The 17,697-nt window shown below is 42.5% G+C and overlaps 1 protein-coding gene across 2 annotated transcripts in view; it reads right to left on the bottom strand.

The window, feature by feature from the left end:
- GRM3 (glutamate metabotropic receptor 3) overlaps nucleotides 1-17,697 on the bottom strand; it is a 112,044-nt gene that overhangs the window by 47,870 nt on the left and 46,477 nt on the right. The window contains exon 3 of one of the 2 annotated variants that reach the window (XM_074162222.1): nucleotides 1,893-2,496. In XM_074162222.1, the coding sequence (XP_074018323.1) occupies nucleotides 1,893-2,390 (498 nt within the window). In that variant the 5' untranslated portion in view covers nucleotides 2,391-2,496. Of the gene's footprint in view, nucleotides 1-1,892; nucleotides 2,497-17,697 lie in introns of those variants that run through there. The other variant, XM_074162229.1, reaches the window with a different exon arrangement.

The following is a 17,697-nucleotide window of genomic DNA, read 5'->3' as shown; positions in this document are numbered from 1 at the left end:
GATCAGACCCTTCCTGGTGAAGGATACATCCCTGCCATGCTAGCTGGTCCACAATGGGACAAAACAACTCCTAGTATGAGAGATGACTGAGGTTCTGGTTTGCAGAAACTATTCTCCTGTGGTATGGATAACCATTTGTCCATATATTCCCCACTATGATTACACAGACGAGCCACACACTGGAACACAAGAGGGAATAAAATGTAATTTGTTGAAATGCTTCTGTGCTCATGCACATCTGATGGAAACTGGACTTGCTCCCAAGCTGATGGGATTTAACGACTTGTCAACAGCAGAAGCCAGTTCCCCAGTGTAATTGTGACTGACATGAACGTTGAATGAACTCTTGGCCTGTTTATGAAACAGGTAAATGGAGCTTCCTAAGCTTTCTGTGACTGCTGGGATGGTCCACAGTACAGAAGAACATTTTTCTCCTTAGACACTAATGAAGTTATTAGGGCCTGTATTCAGTCTGGAAAAAAACATTTTGCTCACAGTAGTCCAGTGGCCTGTTTCAGTCATGTCTAGCAGTGTCAAGGCTCGGTGCCTTTGGAAATCTACAGCTGACCATTAGGAAATACTAGATGCAGTGTCTTAGCCTATCTGAATCTGGGCTTAAGACACCAATCACTTGTGTTTATGAGTGATGTGGACTGGCTTATTTAATTTAGCCCCCCAAAAATGAGATATGTGTACATTTGGCAGCTTCAGTGAAGCTATGCGGCATTTTTGCTCGTGGATAGTTCACATTGGCAGTGGTGGGGAACTTCAGAATATCTGAGGCTGCACTACCATAGGAGTGCCTACTCTGGAGAGGAGAAATACAGAATTTCTGCTAAAAAAAGAGGCCATATATGTTCTTCATGTTCATTTCAGGGAAAAAAATGCCAAGAACTTAAAGTTTTATCATGAATTTATAAAAAAATGGGAAGCCAAGACCAAAAGGAATCAACATTATATTTAGCCATTGGAACTGAAGCCAAGCATGCAGTAAAACCATAGTTAGAAGGATAGATGGAGGATTTAACCCACCTGCAACTTTACACCTTTACAAGCCACTAAAAACTCTCCAACACTCTACTGAGACCCTATTTAGGACCAATGTTGTAAACCCAAAAGCTGCAGTTACAATGTGCCAGAAGGAGGGAGCAAGATATACTAAGGGCATCTGTCTTCTGTGTTGGACTTCTGACAATGCATACGCTGCACTCTGCCTGGCAACCTTTCCTGGCAAAAATGGTCTTAGTATGAGCTATATATGGAAATAAAAGGAAAGGCAGCAAATTTAGAATACGTTCAGAAATAAACCTCGCTCAAATAACTGACTGAAGTCAGCAGAATAATTTTCATTGGCTTCTGTGTGCTTAATTAATAAAAACTTGCAATCGTTTGGTCAGGTGTAATTTAAGTTTCTGGCTAGTGTGCCATTTTTACTTTATTTCAGCCTGGAAGTAAGACAAAGATTTCTTCTTTCATTTTAAATCTCTATTGTTTAAATGACAAATGTTATTTACATGCATATATATATATTCAGAAATATAGGTGATATAATTTATTATTGATGTGAAAGCAGAGATCTGAATTTAAGGTTGTAAAAGTCTCATGAAATCCAAAGTTCAAAATAAATGTTAAAACTTCTGGAAACTTTAGATGTCCTCCAGATACACCATAACTAGAGGGAGTGGACAGCTGCCAGAGGTTTAAAGTGCAACAAGTGTTTTAAAGAGTAAATCAAACTAATATAAATTCAGTAAAAATTATATGCTAGATTGACCCACAGGGTAAAGTGATTGAGATAAGACTTGTTTTATTGACAAACTTATGTAAGCAGTGGTTCTCTCACAGGAATTGCAGATGAATGATTCTCACCTGATGGGGCTCCTGTGACTTACCTGTATGGAGACGCTGCTATAGGAACCGCCTATGACTCCTGCAATGAGTAATGGCAAATTCTCTTGAATGGCATATGAGCCATCGGGGCACATATACTCTGTTTCATCCACTTTAGTCAAAGATGCCCTGACAAACTCCAAAGACTGTTCTAAGGCATACGTATCCCTGGAACATGTGTCCAAGATGTGAACTCCGAGCTTAATTCCAGGAAGCAAGTAGTTGTCTCTGTTGATCTCATCAATGGCAAACAACATGGCCTCCAAGCGCTGGATGCCTCGGTCTTCATTGATTCTTCCACATTCTTCTATCCCAGTGCCTTTTTCATTGACTGGGAATAAGCCACCTAAGACCAGGTCTCCTTCTATCTTAATTTCCTTCCTTACAAAGCTGTGGTCACTTAGGGAAAGGAAAACTCCTTTGGAAAATAAAGCTAGCGCAAGGACTTGGAGTCTGGTGAACATCTTCATTGGTCCTGTTTTAGCAGCTCTAAGAAACATTGGTGGGAACAAAAGTGCTCTTCAGTCCTTCTGATCCATTGCCAAATTTGAAGTGCTGTCCAACAACCCAGTGAAGAACAAGCCAACAAGTCTTTCCACTGGACCTCTAAAGAAGAGATGGAAGGAATTAGAAAAGGCAAAGGAGATGTGAGCGATTATGAAACTTTTATCAATAAAACATTCAAGAGGAATGTTAAGGGATTGCTGGATAGCACAGAAAGTAATAAATACATTTGTCTTGTGTTCTCATGGAGCATTTTACTCCATTTGCTTCATAACTGATTACAGGCTAAGCATCTACTATGACAACTATGCACAAAGACCACAGACATATGGGGTGGTATATCTGATGTTGACCGCTGCTCAATGCTGTTTTACATTTTGCAGGGACAGAGACCACTTCTGACATTTTTCTCATACCATCCTTTCTTATTCTATCCTCTCTTTTCTGGATTCAAAGTCTTATGTATTCTCATTCACTGTGTCTCCAGCTGCTTCCAACCTTCCCTTAATAATTTTTGTTTTGTTTTGTTTATTGCAATTTACTTACTATTCCTTCAGCTACAGCACTGTCACAGTCTTATTTCCTTGCTGCTAATTTTTGCTGAACTCCACATTTGTCCTTCAGATGTGAAGTCTCTTGCTGAAGTCCACCTGCCCTACCTTCTTTTACTAGCCTGCTCACCTGGTGCAGGCAATGAGAGGATGGGAGAAACCTCTTGGGGCTTTACCTCTTTTTTTTGGGTTGTGACAAATGTTTGAAACATGGGAGAAGTCCTGTTATACCAGGTGGGCAATCAAGTCCATGTCATACCACTTAGCTGTTAACATGCTCCCTGGGACAGTTTTGACTCTGATCAAATAGTGCTCTACTGAACAGTGGCTGGGCATGGTTCACGGACAAGCAGAGACCAGAGATTATTCCCAATGACCAGTTTTGATGTGGTCACAGTGTTTTCAGCCATTTCATGCTGGTTGGCATCACAAAAAGAGAATGGTCCATTGTCCATTTAGTTCTTAGCACTACAGTTCTGCAGGGCACTTTACTAAGTGACCTACCAAGGCTAGTTATTATGTAGAAGTCCTGGAAATTGAACCTGACTCTCCATCAAATGCCTTAATCACAAAACCATCCCTCCTTAAGGGACAAAAGATTCTCTTGCAAGCAAATTAAGTTAAAAAAAAAAAAAGAGAGAGAGAGATGAAAGAGAAAAAGAAGAGACATGACAAGGAAGAGCCTCTTACGTGATGCTTTCTTAGGGCATGAAAATGCTTATGGCTGGACTTACTCTCTTTAATGTTAATCACACTTCAGTGCTCAGATCACGGGGGGAACAGAGCACTGATGTATGTACTTAGGATATGATTTTATTCTCACTAAGATCAATACAGTTTGCCAATGACCTTAAATAGAGAAAAATCAAGCCTTAGAGTGAAGATCATGTTGTAACAATTTTGTAAGTAAATACATATACACAAAGTCTATTCATGCATTATAGATGCATGATTTGTCCATAGACTCCTTCTCAATATCTCTACAAGTATGACAGTGGCTGCCTTGATCTCCAAATCATCAGATAAATCAAGTGTGGTAGTATTTAAACAGATTGCTTTAATAGTTTATTTCTATACTTACCTTTTTCCTTAACACAGTGTATATTATTAGTAGAGTTGCAGGGTTACTTATAATTTAGAAACACTTAACACAGAGAAGTTGCAATAAGCAACAATTAATATTTAACACTGAAAGATGGATGAGCATGCTTATTGCAAGGCAGTTGTTTATCCTGGTACAGTTTCAATGTTGCTGTACCAAATTGTGTGAAAGGATAGCATTTTATTCATATTTAGTCCAACATTGTTCTCTCATAAATCAGTAATGTGTCAGATGCACTGTTAACGGTCTTTCTCTGCAATCCTAGTAACGTGTAGTCTGAGCTGCAGGCTGTCTCAGCAGAATTTTCCACTCAGAAATAAGTGATATGTCAATGGAAAACAAGCTTCATCCTCTCAGTGATCTATAAGTGAACTAGTTTGCTGATCACATGTGGTTTATTAAGCAGGTCAAAATATATTTTCTGGTAATGTTAGGAGGACTAACGAATTAACTATATTTAGCAGTACTTTCTGTATCAGACTTGGTACTACAATTTACCAAATATTATTCAACCATATACAGGGCATATAAAATGATGATACTATCTTATTGTGAATAATTATCAGACAAAAAGGTGACATTTGTGACATAAATGGTCGTGTGGTTAATAATTCAGGTGGACCGAATTCCATTATTCTCATCACTAGTCCGCCTTTTGGATTAAAACAGGACTTGGGATTATTTTTTTTTAATGCAATGTCTATCCAATTTACTCCTGCAGTTTCTGTCACCACTGTATCTCAGCAAATCTTCATACATTTATCCTTACAACACTGGTAAAATATTTATTTTCCCTGTTTTACGCTTGGGGAAAAGAGGCACAGAAAGATAAAATGAGATTCTCAGAAGAGTCTAAGTTCAGATTTTGATTTGCTCGGCCCTCACAATTACTATCAAACTTTGAAAAGGTCTCTGTTTCCCTTTAGGAATTGAAGAACATGCTTTCAACTGTGCCCTGCATCCCCTGGTTCCCACTGGGGCACTGCCTCTGAAAAACTTCCTAGGCAAGCTGGTCTCTCTTCCAAGCCTGATCCTGAATGATTTACCTAAGGTCATCAGCACAGCCAAGAATCAAACTTTGATCTTTTCCAGTGCTCGTCTGATACCTTAACAATAAACCTCCTGTGTTTCCCATTGCTCCTTCTACCTTTTATGTGAGTCTTTTATAAGGTCATATTAAAACTAGCCTCTTTTCAACAGCCCTTCAACACTACCAAGAACAACTAACTTTGCTGAAGAAAAGGTTTGTAATGGGGTCGTCCTCTATAAGGTTTTCTAAAACCTACCCAGGACATACCTAGAGCTGCAGTGGATTTAGCTTGAGTAGCAAGGAGGCTGTTCTCATGCCCCTGACTCCTTCAAAGCTGCTGGTTTCTGCAAATGGCATCACCCTCCACCTTGCATGACATCTCTATCTCAGGGATCCGTGTGTCCCTGATATGTCAGCAATAAAGCCTAGAACGGTACTGAAAATTATTTTGAAGTTGGACATAACAAGCATATATGTAAAATGAATGATGCTATAGAGGGAACTGATTTTTCCCTGCAAAGAATGCAAAGGATTTCTATATTTTACCACTTAAGCTTATTAGAGTGGCCCAGCTGAGGGAAACCAAAATCAGTTATGGTACAGCAGAGGATCAGTCTCAGCAGAATTCAAGGAGTGACTGGAGAAGGTGAGGATTGGGAATACACATGACCATTTCTCTGCTTCTTTCTTGCTGCTTTGTGTTGGGAGTACTGGTCTGAAGATGTCCAGGGATATGAAGAGAGAAGATGATGTGAACCCCACCTGGGTTGGTAATGACTCATCCCTATGTTCCCACTCCATCTGGGGACACACTGCTTGATAAGGGGTGCCCATGGGTAGGGGCCACCCACCTACACCAATTATCCTAGCCTTCCCAGCTGGCGATTCCTGTGAAGCTCTGAGCTTTTCACAGAGGCTTTGAACCTGTAGGGAGACACCATGCATGCAGAGTTCTGCTTTTCAGTAAAACATATCATCCTATTTTACATGTTCAAATCCTTTGTTTATAAACGGGTTCCCCAAAACACAGCTTCGAGTGTCAAATGTGCTTCTCTCCTTCTGCAGCCCGTGCACCACTGCCTGTGTGGTGGCATCACAGTGTCCTGCTGAGGAACAAGGGTGCTGTGCACGCACGGGTTGTGAGCGGAGGCATTAATGTGAAACCTGGTTTGTCAGAGGAGGTTTCCCCTTCGGGGCTGCGAAGGAGGGATGCTTCTAGGAGCAACCGCCTCTCAGTGGTGGGACTCCTGAAGGAAGCTGCAAGGCAGATTTGGGTGGCTGGTGAGCAATATCACTATGGTGACACTGAAGAGACAGCTTGATGTGAAGAAGGGAGGTTATTTTAAAGCAGCTTGCAAAGATGGGCTAGCAACTCAGTTTCTCTCCTGTTCTCTCTTGCATGCACCTCCACATGCTTTCTCTGCAGCTTGTGTAACTCACAACTATATATACATTTTTTACCTATTCCAGGCTAATACAGCCCATATTGCAGCCCTCAACTGTGGTAAAGATAGCACCCCAGAGTCTAGGTATGTCATTTCCTACCCAAAGTGGTTTCACGACACCAACCACGCCAGTTTAGCTTTGCAGTACCCTCTTCTACTAAAAGCATGTTTCTGGGATGTTTCAAAAAGAAGTACCTGTTGATCAAGCTGCAAATCTTTCATTTTTCATTTGTATTTAATGTTTAACTCCAGCTACAGGCAGGTTTATATTGTTCTAGGTGTTCTGTTAATATTAAAAATATGTACACTCCTGCCCTATAGGCTTTGGAGCCCTGGTGGAAATGATCCAGAGCTAGGTGTAGGAGTGATCCAAATATCAAAATGAAAAATAAACAGAAACAGGAACAAGGAAAAAGTTTTCCATGTTTGGATCAGGAGGCTTCTGCTAGCACTTTCCTATGTGAGTTATTCAGTGAGGGTGGTGAAACACTGGCCCAGGTTGTCCAGAGAGGTGGTAAATGCCCCATCCCTGGAAATATTCAAGGTCAGGTTGGATGGAGCTCTGGATCTAGCTGAAGATGACAGGGCAGTTGGAGTAGATGGCCTTTAAAAGTCCCTTCCAACCCAAACTATTCTATGATTCTATGATTTTTTTGATTCTATGATCCAGCAGCACTTAGCTCATCACTCAGCACTCTAGAGCTCCTTCTCTTTCCACCAGCAAATGTCCACAGGGGAGAGCTACATCTGCTCTTGGAGGACACCGTCAGCACTTCCCTCAGTAAAAGCAACTCATTCGTGTTAAATGGCAGCTGTGCTGCTCTTGTTGAAAAAACCCTTGTCTCTTGATCTCAACAATCACTTTTAGTGGACTATTTCTGTGCCTATAAAAAGTTGATTGCACAAATCCAGTTATTTCTTGGTGCAAGTTTGATTATTTACTAAGGAGGTGCACATTCTCGATTTTGTGAAAGCAACAAGAATGAGAAAGAGGATGACTGGGATTTCCACATTCAGTATCCCACTGACACTGTTCTGAAAATAAACCTGTCTTTCATGGATTTCTTCCAGAGCTATATTCACATGACAGCTCTGATCTGCAGGCTTTCTGTCTTCAGCTCACAGAGTAGATCCCCTTGTGTTATTGGTTCAGAGGTGAATTCTCAATAGGCTAAATCTCTTGTCAGTCTATTTTTCTAGGTGTCAAACTGAAAAGAAGTGCAGTTGAGTCTTTCATTTAGCCAGGTGACTTATAAATGGAGCATTATTGTCCATACATCAATGACAATCTTGCTGATACCTTCCACCATGTCAGCACCAATGGTTGGCAGTCCATCCAACAGCTGTAGACTTTCCAGTTTTCCCCTTATAAGGATGGAATGGGAAACTTTATTGAGAGCTGAGGCATCTCAGATCTCCTACCTATTTTTCAAAACCATTGATTAGCAAATAGGGCAATCTACATGACTGGGATAAAACTCTGGAAAGTTTTCCCCTCATCCCTGCCCTGCATTATCCTAGTTCCCCCACATTTGTTCCCCTTTGCAGTACTTTGCAGGGATCACTTGTACCCAGCTTCCTGAGAAAGGATGCAACAAGTGCTGACGTGGGTGCTGGAGAAGATTATGTTTAGCTTTATTGTGGGTGGCTCCTGCTTGGCAGTAATGGATTTTAACTGCATTATTCAGGACTATAATGTGATATTGTGGTGCCTGGAGCTGTATGTCAACTTGGTATCACCTACCACCCTTAGTGAACTTTCTTTGGAGGAGGCCTGTGTTTAGTCGAAGGTTTCAGGGAAGGTTCCCCACACTTGTGCTCTTGTGGCATGTTACAGCATCAAAGTTAATAGTTCCATCAATATACCAAGCCCTTGCTGTGCCCTACAAATCTTATGTTAGGGAAGCAGATTTCTAAAACAGTTCCGAGTTTGGCTCAAAATTCTTTCAAATCTTTCAAGACTGAGATGATAAGTTAAATGCCATGATTTCTTTCTCTCAGAGATCGTGGATAACTAGCACAGCAGCCTTGCTCATCCAACACATTTGGCACATTTATATGTGTTCTGCCAGAACTTGACCTTAATGCCTGATGAGAACTGCACTGAAAGATAAGATGTCTCTCTTCATTGGAAAAAAGTGATGAACAAGCTTGAGTCTCCTTACCAATTATAATTAGAGATGCCGTCACCTCTGGAAGAGAAATATTTGTAGAGGAACTCAAGCCTTAGGGTGACAGATATGTGCCAGGTACACAAATTGTTCACATCTTGATTCTGTCTGGCTGAAATCTGATAGCTTAAATCAGGAACTGAAAAAAAGAGTGAAAAGTTGCAGAAAATGTGGCGAGGTAGAGAAAACAAGTAAATTTCCTCCATGGAAATGGAGAAATTTCCTTCACGAAATGTTAATCCAGTGCTGACACATAAATTCAGTGAAAATTAATCAAAGTGCTTTAAATTTGAATTGCTGGCTGTTGTATCTCAGATTTTTTTTTTTTCTTTCCTTGGGAAAAATGTCAAAAATGGCTTTACAGCTAGGTTATCTTGTGTCCTTCATTTCAACTTTGAAATCCATACATGAAAATCACTAATTAATACAATTACCACTGCCAGCAGCATGAAAGTACAAGCCATACATGTTCATCCCATGCATAGCATACTGTAGAAAAGTTTGAAAAACCCTAAAAATTTAGTAGGAATTTCAATATAAAGAATGATATATAAAGCAAGATATGCCAGTGTAGAAGGAGACCATTCCTCTTAAAATACGAACTTACTTTAGAATAAGAAAAAAATATCAGAACAATGCATTACTGTTTGTACTGTGTTAGCATCAACAAGTGATGCTTTATGTTTTCTACAAGGTCAACATACAACAGATGCCCAGCCCTTTCCTCAAAGATCTATGATATAGTCAATCTGTTTCAAAAAGAGTATTTAAAATATTAATCACACAGGAAAACAGATGCTTCTGACGTGATACTCTTGAAGTTTCTAGATATTAAAGGATTCCATATATCAGAACAAGACCTATTAATTTAGCCCAGTGAGGAGCAAGGAGCCCCTGGAGATTACCGGACACTGATGTGGTGTGGAAATACTGGTCTTTGAAACTCATTATATCAAATGAGTGTGTTTGGCACGGAGTCCTTCTGTAGTAAGTTTGGTCTCAGGAGAGAGCTGCAATGAGCGTACCACCACAGCTAGAGATCTAGGTCAGGCTGTGCAGTCTCCTAACTCGTTACAGTTTCTTCCATACTTTGACAATAAGTATATTCAAATGTATTGAGAAGTCCAGCCATGAGCCTGAGGCTTTGCACCATCTGGACAATTTGTGGTGTAATGATCTTGATGTAATGCAGGGTTAGACCTTTGAAAGTCCCACCATCTTCCCGTCTGTCTTTTTTGGATTGAGCTGAATCCTACTGCTTTTTATCCATCTGCTTATTTCTTCCAGGCATTCGTGACAGCTGAAAGCACACCAGCAGAGACAGCAATGAACAGACAAGTGCTGTCTGCTTATTGAGTGTGTGTTAGTTGCCTTTAGTCTCAGTCTCCCTGTGTGATCCCAGAAAGACATGGAATAGGAAAAGTGGGAGTATAAAGACTTTAGGGACAAAGGAGCAGCTGAATTCTGTGAGCTGTGGATGTCACAGCAATTATTCCTGCTAGGTTGTGCAGGGACGCCAGCGCCAGGCTAAGGTCAGCAATGTCAAAGGCTGGGTGAGAGAGGTAATGGTGTAAGTGTAGAGTTGTCCTGCTCAAAGTGAACCATGGCATCTTCAATATCATGTCCTAGGATGAAACTTTTAGCTAAGAGGAGCTTTAACATTTGTGCTTAATGTAAGCGAAGCTTAGCTAAGCGAAGCTAACATCAATCTAAGTATAGCCCCCCAGGGAGCATCTGTGCATTTGGTCTTTGGACAAGTATTTAGCCTTTCCCTCTTACTTGATTCTTAAGCACCTGTTTTTTTTCTGCCCTTGTGGAGCTCATTTCTGTCTTGTGCTCATAATCACTTTTCAGGTCTCTGCAACATCTACAGGGTGCTTCTTGGGCCCAGATCTCCCTGTGAGTTTCTGTCCATGCTCCAGCCAAGGTGATCTGCCCGTGCATTCTTGGATCCCTCCAAATGGCATCAGCACGAGCTGCCAGATTTCGCTCTCATCACTCCTCTGCCAAGACATTTCCCTCACATCGTGGCAACAGGGCCAAAATATAGCTGAGCCTCTGCATGTGCAGAGGGCAGAGAGTCCTTTCTCACTATTGCTTCTGTTGAGATTCACTTCGGCTGCCAGCACAGTCAGCCTTGGAGTCATACAGCCCTTGCAAAGCAGCTAAGTGTGCACCCGTTCTCTTCTCCATCTGTATGTGGGATGACTTGTTGATACCAAACTGAGTGGTGCATTTGAGGGATGGCATGCCTTTCAGAGGGACCTAGGCAAGCTCCAGAAGTGGGCCCATGTGAACCTCATGATGTTCAGCAAGGCCAAGTGCAAGGTCCTGCACCTGGGTCAGGGTAACCCCCAGTATCAATACCAGCTGGGGATGAAGGGGTTGAGAGCAGCCCTGCTGAGGACTTAGGGGTACTGGTGGATGAAAAGCTGGACATGAGCTGGAAATGTGCCCTCACAGCCCAGAAAGGCAACTGCATCCCGGGCTGCATCAAAAGAATTGTGGCCAGCAGAGTGAGGGAGGGGATTCTGGCCCTCTACTCCACTCTGGTGAGACCCCACCTGGAGTACTGTGTCTAGCTCTGGGGACCCCAACATAAGAAGGACATGGAGTGAGTCCAGAGGAGAGCAACGAAAGTGATCAGACATCACTGGTCAGGCTAGGAGAAACTGGAATAGCAAAGGCAATGGACAGCAGTGTGCAAAGCCCCTCCAGGGCTCCTTCTCACCCCCTCACCCCTGTGACTTATTCACAAATTGAATAAAAGTCTTACCAGGTTGGTGCTCCCATCCCTGTCTGGTCTGAGCTGTATCTCCCAGCTTGCCACAGCAGTACAAAACACCGAGCTGGGAATTTTCCAAGTGAAGATAGTTCCTATCATTTGTTAAACGAGGCAATATTTCTCTCTGACATATGCACTGGAAGCGCTTCAGAGCAGGAGCTGCTGCCTTGCCCATGGCTGTTCAGTGCTGACCTGTGTCTCGTCACCACTGACCATCTACTGATGAGATTCAATCTGCCTAACTTGCATACTCAACATATGGCAACATTTTAGGCACCTTTGACCTCCCTCGGGAGAATCTCCTGCCTATTCTGATTTAAGAAAGACACAAGGTGTCTCTGGAGACCCCCAAAGGCACAAAAAACTAATGAAAACTTAGGCATTTGCCTTAGGCAGACTAGTTCACCTAATGGCTACAATATGAGATCAAGGCAGGTACCCGGTCACAGGAACAGGGTCTCACCTGGCAGTCATAGGTTTTGTTGTGCTCTTGATAACAACACAAAACAATAGAAAGGGATCAAAACAGGGAAAGGCTGTTCAGGTTTATGAAGAAAGGAATTAACTGTTTAGTGGTGGACTGTAGCTTTTTGCTGCTCAGTTATTTATTTTTTTTTAACATAAAAGGATTAAAAATTTAACAACTGTAGCCTCTCTCAAACTGATCCTTTCTGCCCCCCCACTCCTAGAGCCCAGACTGGTAACTCTTCCATCACATGAATGTTACCTCCAGGCTACAGCATTCAGCGGAGTGTGAAATCACAATTAACGGAGCAAGTGTTTTGTAAGTGAGCAGAGACGGCTGCAAATTACATCCTGCTATTAGCTGATTTTAGAACAACGCTGTTCAACAGCTTCATGATTACCGGGCTGTGGCGTGTATTAAAAAACCATTAATAAAACATAATTGATTGTGAATTGTGCTTACTGCCTTTATAATTTTAATCACAAATGTCATAGAAGTTTACTGGAAACAAAAGCTGCCCTCAGCTATCTATGGGAACTGGATTGTTCTAAAAATTTTACTGAACTTGATTCGCATCTGCTGTAAATCAGTAAACTACTGAAACCTCTGGGTTTTGCTGACTTAGAGATCCTCTGCATTTTTCTTTCCCAGTCAGCAAAGAAAAGTGTGAGACTGCCTTGCCTCTGCCAGAAAGTACCACTGGGAACTTGATGGAAACAATATCCTCAATTTCTCAGACATGCCATTCACTCGGTTTGCCCTTAGAAACAGGTAATGTCACTGACAGGGAACAGGATCTGGCAGTTTGTATTTGCTGAGAAACAAGCAACAATATAGAGCTATACTTAGAAAATACTCACATATATTTCTCTCCTTTGGGCCCAAAATTATTTTCAAACCTTCAATTGTGTATTCTTACAGGAACCCAGTAATGTTTAATTCTGATCCATGACCCTGCCTGGGCTCATGGACAGACAAGTTATGCCACAGTAAGTTTATGGCTACATTTTTCAAACTTTGATGCCCTGCTATGAATTTATGGACTTTAAAAAGGCCATTCACAATCAGTCTAATTTGGGACTTTGACAGAATTCGGGTCCCAGCCGGTGATGCAAACTGCTCGCTCTTCTGCATCAGTTAGTGCTATGGGAACCTAAAACTCACTCTCAGGCTGAGAATTCCCAAAACACTTAACTTCAGGCACTGCTTGCATTTGCTGATCAAGGTGACATCTAACTCCACTTATTAACCAAATTTAATCAGAGGAAGATCAAACTTTGCCAAAATCCCCAGGGAGATACACTCAGGTATGTTGGCAGGATCTTGCCCTGGCTGTAGGTATTTAAGCTCGTATAGTTTTCTCACCCCACAGAGAGGTGGCATAAAGCTAGGAATAAAACCCAGGAGTTCTGACTCCATCTTGCTGTGACCACCAGAAATGCTAGTGCTAGGAGTGCAGAAAAATCTTAGAAGAGATCCTAAAATAAGATAATACAATACCTGCATTATTTATTGACTTTTTGGCAGCCTGTGCCCTGGCAAATTAACTATTATAAACAGTGGGACTAGATTGCTGAAAAGCATTTCCTGCTATAGAGCTAGCAGTAAGGTTTTTTTTGCATTTTTTTTTTTAAATAAAAATAAAACAATGAAAGCCATTTTTTCCCATTTCTGCAAAGATGTATCCCACAAAGGCGGTTAAGAAACATGCCTTGCCCTCATCAAGGGAGTGACTTTTACTGGTATGAAACCAAATGCGTCAGTCACCACTCAGGCTCATTTGTATTTTAGACCCAGCTCTTTATAGGTGAAGGTGCATCCTGGAACAAACAATTCTGGAACAAACACCTCCAGCCTGCAGCAAGCTGCTCCTTTTTCCATGTCCATCCCTCAGATCTGGTACAAGCTGTCTGCTTGGCTCCTTTCATGCAGCTCCACAGCAGTGTATGTACATGCATATATATATATTTATGTGAAAAGCCAGAACCTTACATCCTCAACACTCTTGCTGCTTTCTCTCGCTCTAAATGGCCATTGCTATGGCAACAACTGCTTAACTTAAAATTTAGGGAGGCACTTAGCACAAATTATGAAAGAGGAGATGTGACAGGGTTCTGTATAAAGCCACTGTTTGCTGGGCCACGGTGGCTCCAGTCACCAATTGCTCCAGGACACCCTGGGGACCTTGTCACCTGTGGTCTGGCACCTTCTGCTCAGCATGGTGCAGGAAACAGCTTTCTCTAAGGCTGGCTCTGTCTTTATTCTTCTCTCTGCTGACAGTAAATGTCATTTCAGCCATCTGATCAGCCACAGGACTGAATTCACAGCCTGCCCAGCCTGGTCCTCAATACCTCTGCCAGAATACTTCATGGTCTGATAGCGCGAGGGGGGAATTCCTTCCTAATGAAGGAAAGAAAAGACACAGGCCCTACTTAGAGTCTCTTGAACGGTACCACTGTTCTGCATCAGCATGCCTGATGGCAAAGGAAGGGCCTGGCTGAGTAGTACAACAAAGCACACCACATGCCTGTGCTTCCTGCAAGGAGCCCTCCGTGGTGCCAAATCTCAGACATGATGATAGAGCAGAGGAAGAGCCAATATGAATAGTCTCAACAACTCCTAGTGAATTAAGGAGATTCACATCTTTCTAAACCATTGCAAACTTTGTCCCCTGTTCTTACATATGGCCATACCTTACTGTCCCGGTTTGAGGTAGAACCGAACCAATTTTCTGCTCTGTAACTTTACATCCCAGCTAGGCCTCCTCTAACTCTCTGAAATTAACGGCATATTGTGGAGAAAACTGCTCGTTCTCAGAATGATAAGCCCAATGTTTGTGCTCCATGCCAAGGAATGGTATGCAGGGAGGCCCTTGCTTATACTTATTGCCATAACAACCAAGGTCAGCCAATTTCGTTATTTGCTCCCTTAGAGGGTCGGAAACGGAAAAAACATAGAGGGGTCACATCAGTGGGGAGGAGTGGACAGGACAGGTGACCCAAACCTGACCAACTGGGGTATTCCATCCCATCTGCCCCATGCTCAGTATAAAGGCTGAGGGATCAAAGGGTCAGCCCCCTTCCTGCGATGGCCGACGTCCAGAGAGGACTCTGTCTGTTCATCTGCCTTTGATCCCGATCCATGTGTTCCTGACTCCAGAGCTGGAATCCAGTTCCCATTCGTCACTGAGTCCAGTCTGGGACTTCCCCAGTGCCTGCCGGTGATGTGACTGTCATCCTGGGAGCTTGATACGGTTTTGTATATATTGTATCTATTTCATTATTTTCTTCTTTATTTTTATTTTAATATTAATTCTTCATTAAAGTAGTTTAGTTCATTCTAAACTTCTGAATCTCCTTATCTCTTTCTCCTCCTCTCTCCTCTTTTAGGGGGGGGGAAAGGAGGGGGAAGGGCCATCTGCCGGTCCGGTTTTGGTAAATTCAGCCAAAACCTCGACACTTACATAAGGCAAGATGAAGGTGTTCCTATTCATACTTTACTCTTTGGACAAGGCACACTAATTGGTAAAAACTATTCAGAGAAAGACATTTTGGCCCCCAAGCTCCTTCTTCATAAAAACTCCTGGGGAAATTCTTTCCTGAAATTCAGTCAGATAACTAGTGCACAAGGATGTCAAACGTACTGGGACCTCAAAGAGGCTGGAGGAGTGGGCAGTTATGGACAGAAAAAAAGGTTCTTTTTGCAACTGAGCATCCTGGGAATGGATTTCCTCTTGGGAAGGTGGAGGTTATATATGTTTTGGATGCTATTAATGGTACAAAAAGATGCTGTCTGGAAATTAATAGAGTAAACCCGCTTCTAAAAGGAAATTAGTGAGGTGGCTCCCTAATCTGGGGTAAAAACTAGAATGACAAGAGGGCAGGCATGCAGATGTGAGCCATTCCTTGCTGTCTAGTAAGAGCTGAAAGCTGCTCTGCTGATAGTCTGTTTTCATGGTGGACGTGGGCAGGGTGTGGGTGATGATCATTCACTGCCTCCTCTGCTACAGGAGGGAGGGAGCATGTTTTTAGGCAGTAGGTTGCATGCTGCCTCCACTGTGGAGAGCAGGAACTTAGGGTGAAAACAACCCTAACTTCACTGCCTCAAAGGCCGAAAGCTAAGGAGGATGAATCTAGGTCCTAACTACGTTCCTTTCATCTCTTACTGGAGCCAGCTAGCCAGATTTGGTCAAGGGAGAGTTAAAACTGTTTTGCATGGCTGTTTGTATAGAAGTTTATTATTTCTCGGAAGGTACAGTCCACATTAGGGATGTACTCCTCTCTCACTCCAGGAGGAGTTAGATCTGATTTATTTTGGGAGGGCCAGGGCTGAATATTCTTTCTGTGTGGCCTGTGTGCCTTGTAATAACAAGCTCTCTTGTTATTACAATTCTCATCGCAATTTAAGATTAATACTTGTATCCTAAATTTCACTGGGGCCAGCATGAATGAATAATAATCCTATTAAAGAATCCAAGAACCAGCCAAGAGTCACTACTTGTATTTGTTAACAAAACTGAACAAGAGGTGTGGATTTCATTGCTTTGCTTGCACTTTCTGGCTTTGATAGGGAGGAAGCTTCATGTCTGCCAACATTTCTGCCGACCACAGGAACACCAGCAGAACTGTCCGTGCAGCAGCAGGCACGCAACGAGTGTTATTCTGTGACAATTGCCCCAAATTCTTCTGTCGAACAGTGATTGAAAAATGTCAGCTGAGAAACCACAAGACCAGGTGCATGCGAAGAAAGTAGACTGGGAATCCTACATGCCAGATTGTGATCCAGGCTGCATTCCCCTCAAGGGCATGTGCTTCTAGATCCACAGCTTGTTTCACGGGGCAGGGAGATGAGGGAGAAGGGCGATCTCTGCAGATCGTGTCTTCTTCCCATTGTGCAGATGTGTGGGGAGCAAATGGGCAGAGGGAGGCTTGGGCTGTGGTGTGTAGCCCCTTGTGCCACCACCCCAATGGCTTTAAGAGGAGAAGGACCCTGCATCCCAGGTGATGGACTTCAGAGGTGTCTTCGAGCAAGGAGAGAAATCAGGAAGCAAACGTCAGCCCTGGAAGTGGCTCTGCTCCAGCAGCAGATCAGCGGCAGGTCAGGTCATTGCCTGGAGAAAAATTCTGGGGAATTCACTAATAGCACCTGGGCAGATGGAATTGTGGAAGGAGAACAAACCCATAAATGGGAAGGAATTCTAGGGGGAAATTTTGCAATTTGTTTTCTGGGGCACAATGGTAGCTTTGACAAAATCCTAGACCTTTAAGCTACACAACGGTTTGCAGGGGATTAGAAATCCAGTTCACAGAATTTTAAATTAAATGACCTTATGCGCTTTTAGGACTATCACACTCAGTTTGGCAACAAGCAGTGAAATATCCTCCCTTCAGGGCTCAGGCCCAGCTGCCTGGCTATAGAGGGTGTTGGCACACTTTTTCTCACAAAAGAAAAGCAAAATCAGTGTGGCCACAATACTCTGCCTTTTCCTATTACACACAGAATGAAAAACAGACATACAAAAGGATGGAGTCCTGTGAAAGCAGGTGACAATATTTAAAAGGGTAAGTCCTATGGCATCTCTCAAATATAAAATGAAGACAATAATTGAGAAACAGTCTGCATTTTTTAACAGGTTGCATGTTTTCAGTGCATCCTAGTGGTCTGCAGAACAGACACCATCTGCAACATGAAGGTATCTCATGCAGAAGCAGCAGGTCTCAGAGATGGTCAGTCATCCTGACTTAAGGATTTCT

The sequence above is a fragment of the Numenius arquata genome, chromosome 2, assembly GCF_964106895.1.
Source record: "Numenius arquata chromosome 2, bNumArq3.hap1.1, whole genome shotgun sequence".
Lineage (NCBI taxonomy): Eukaryota > Metazoa > Chordata > Aves > Charadriiformes > Scolopacidae > Numenius > Numenius arquata.
Note: the sequence above shows the minus strand (reverse complement) of the source record. Positions and strands in the feature narration are given on the sequence as shown.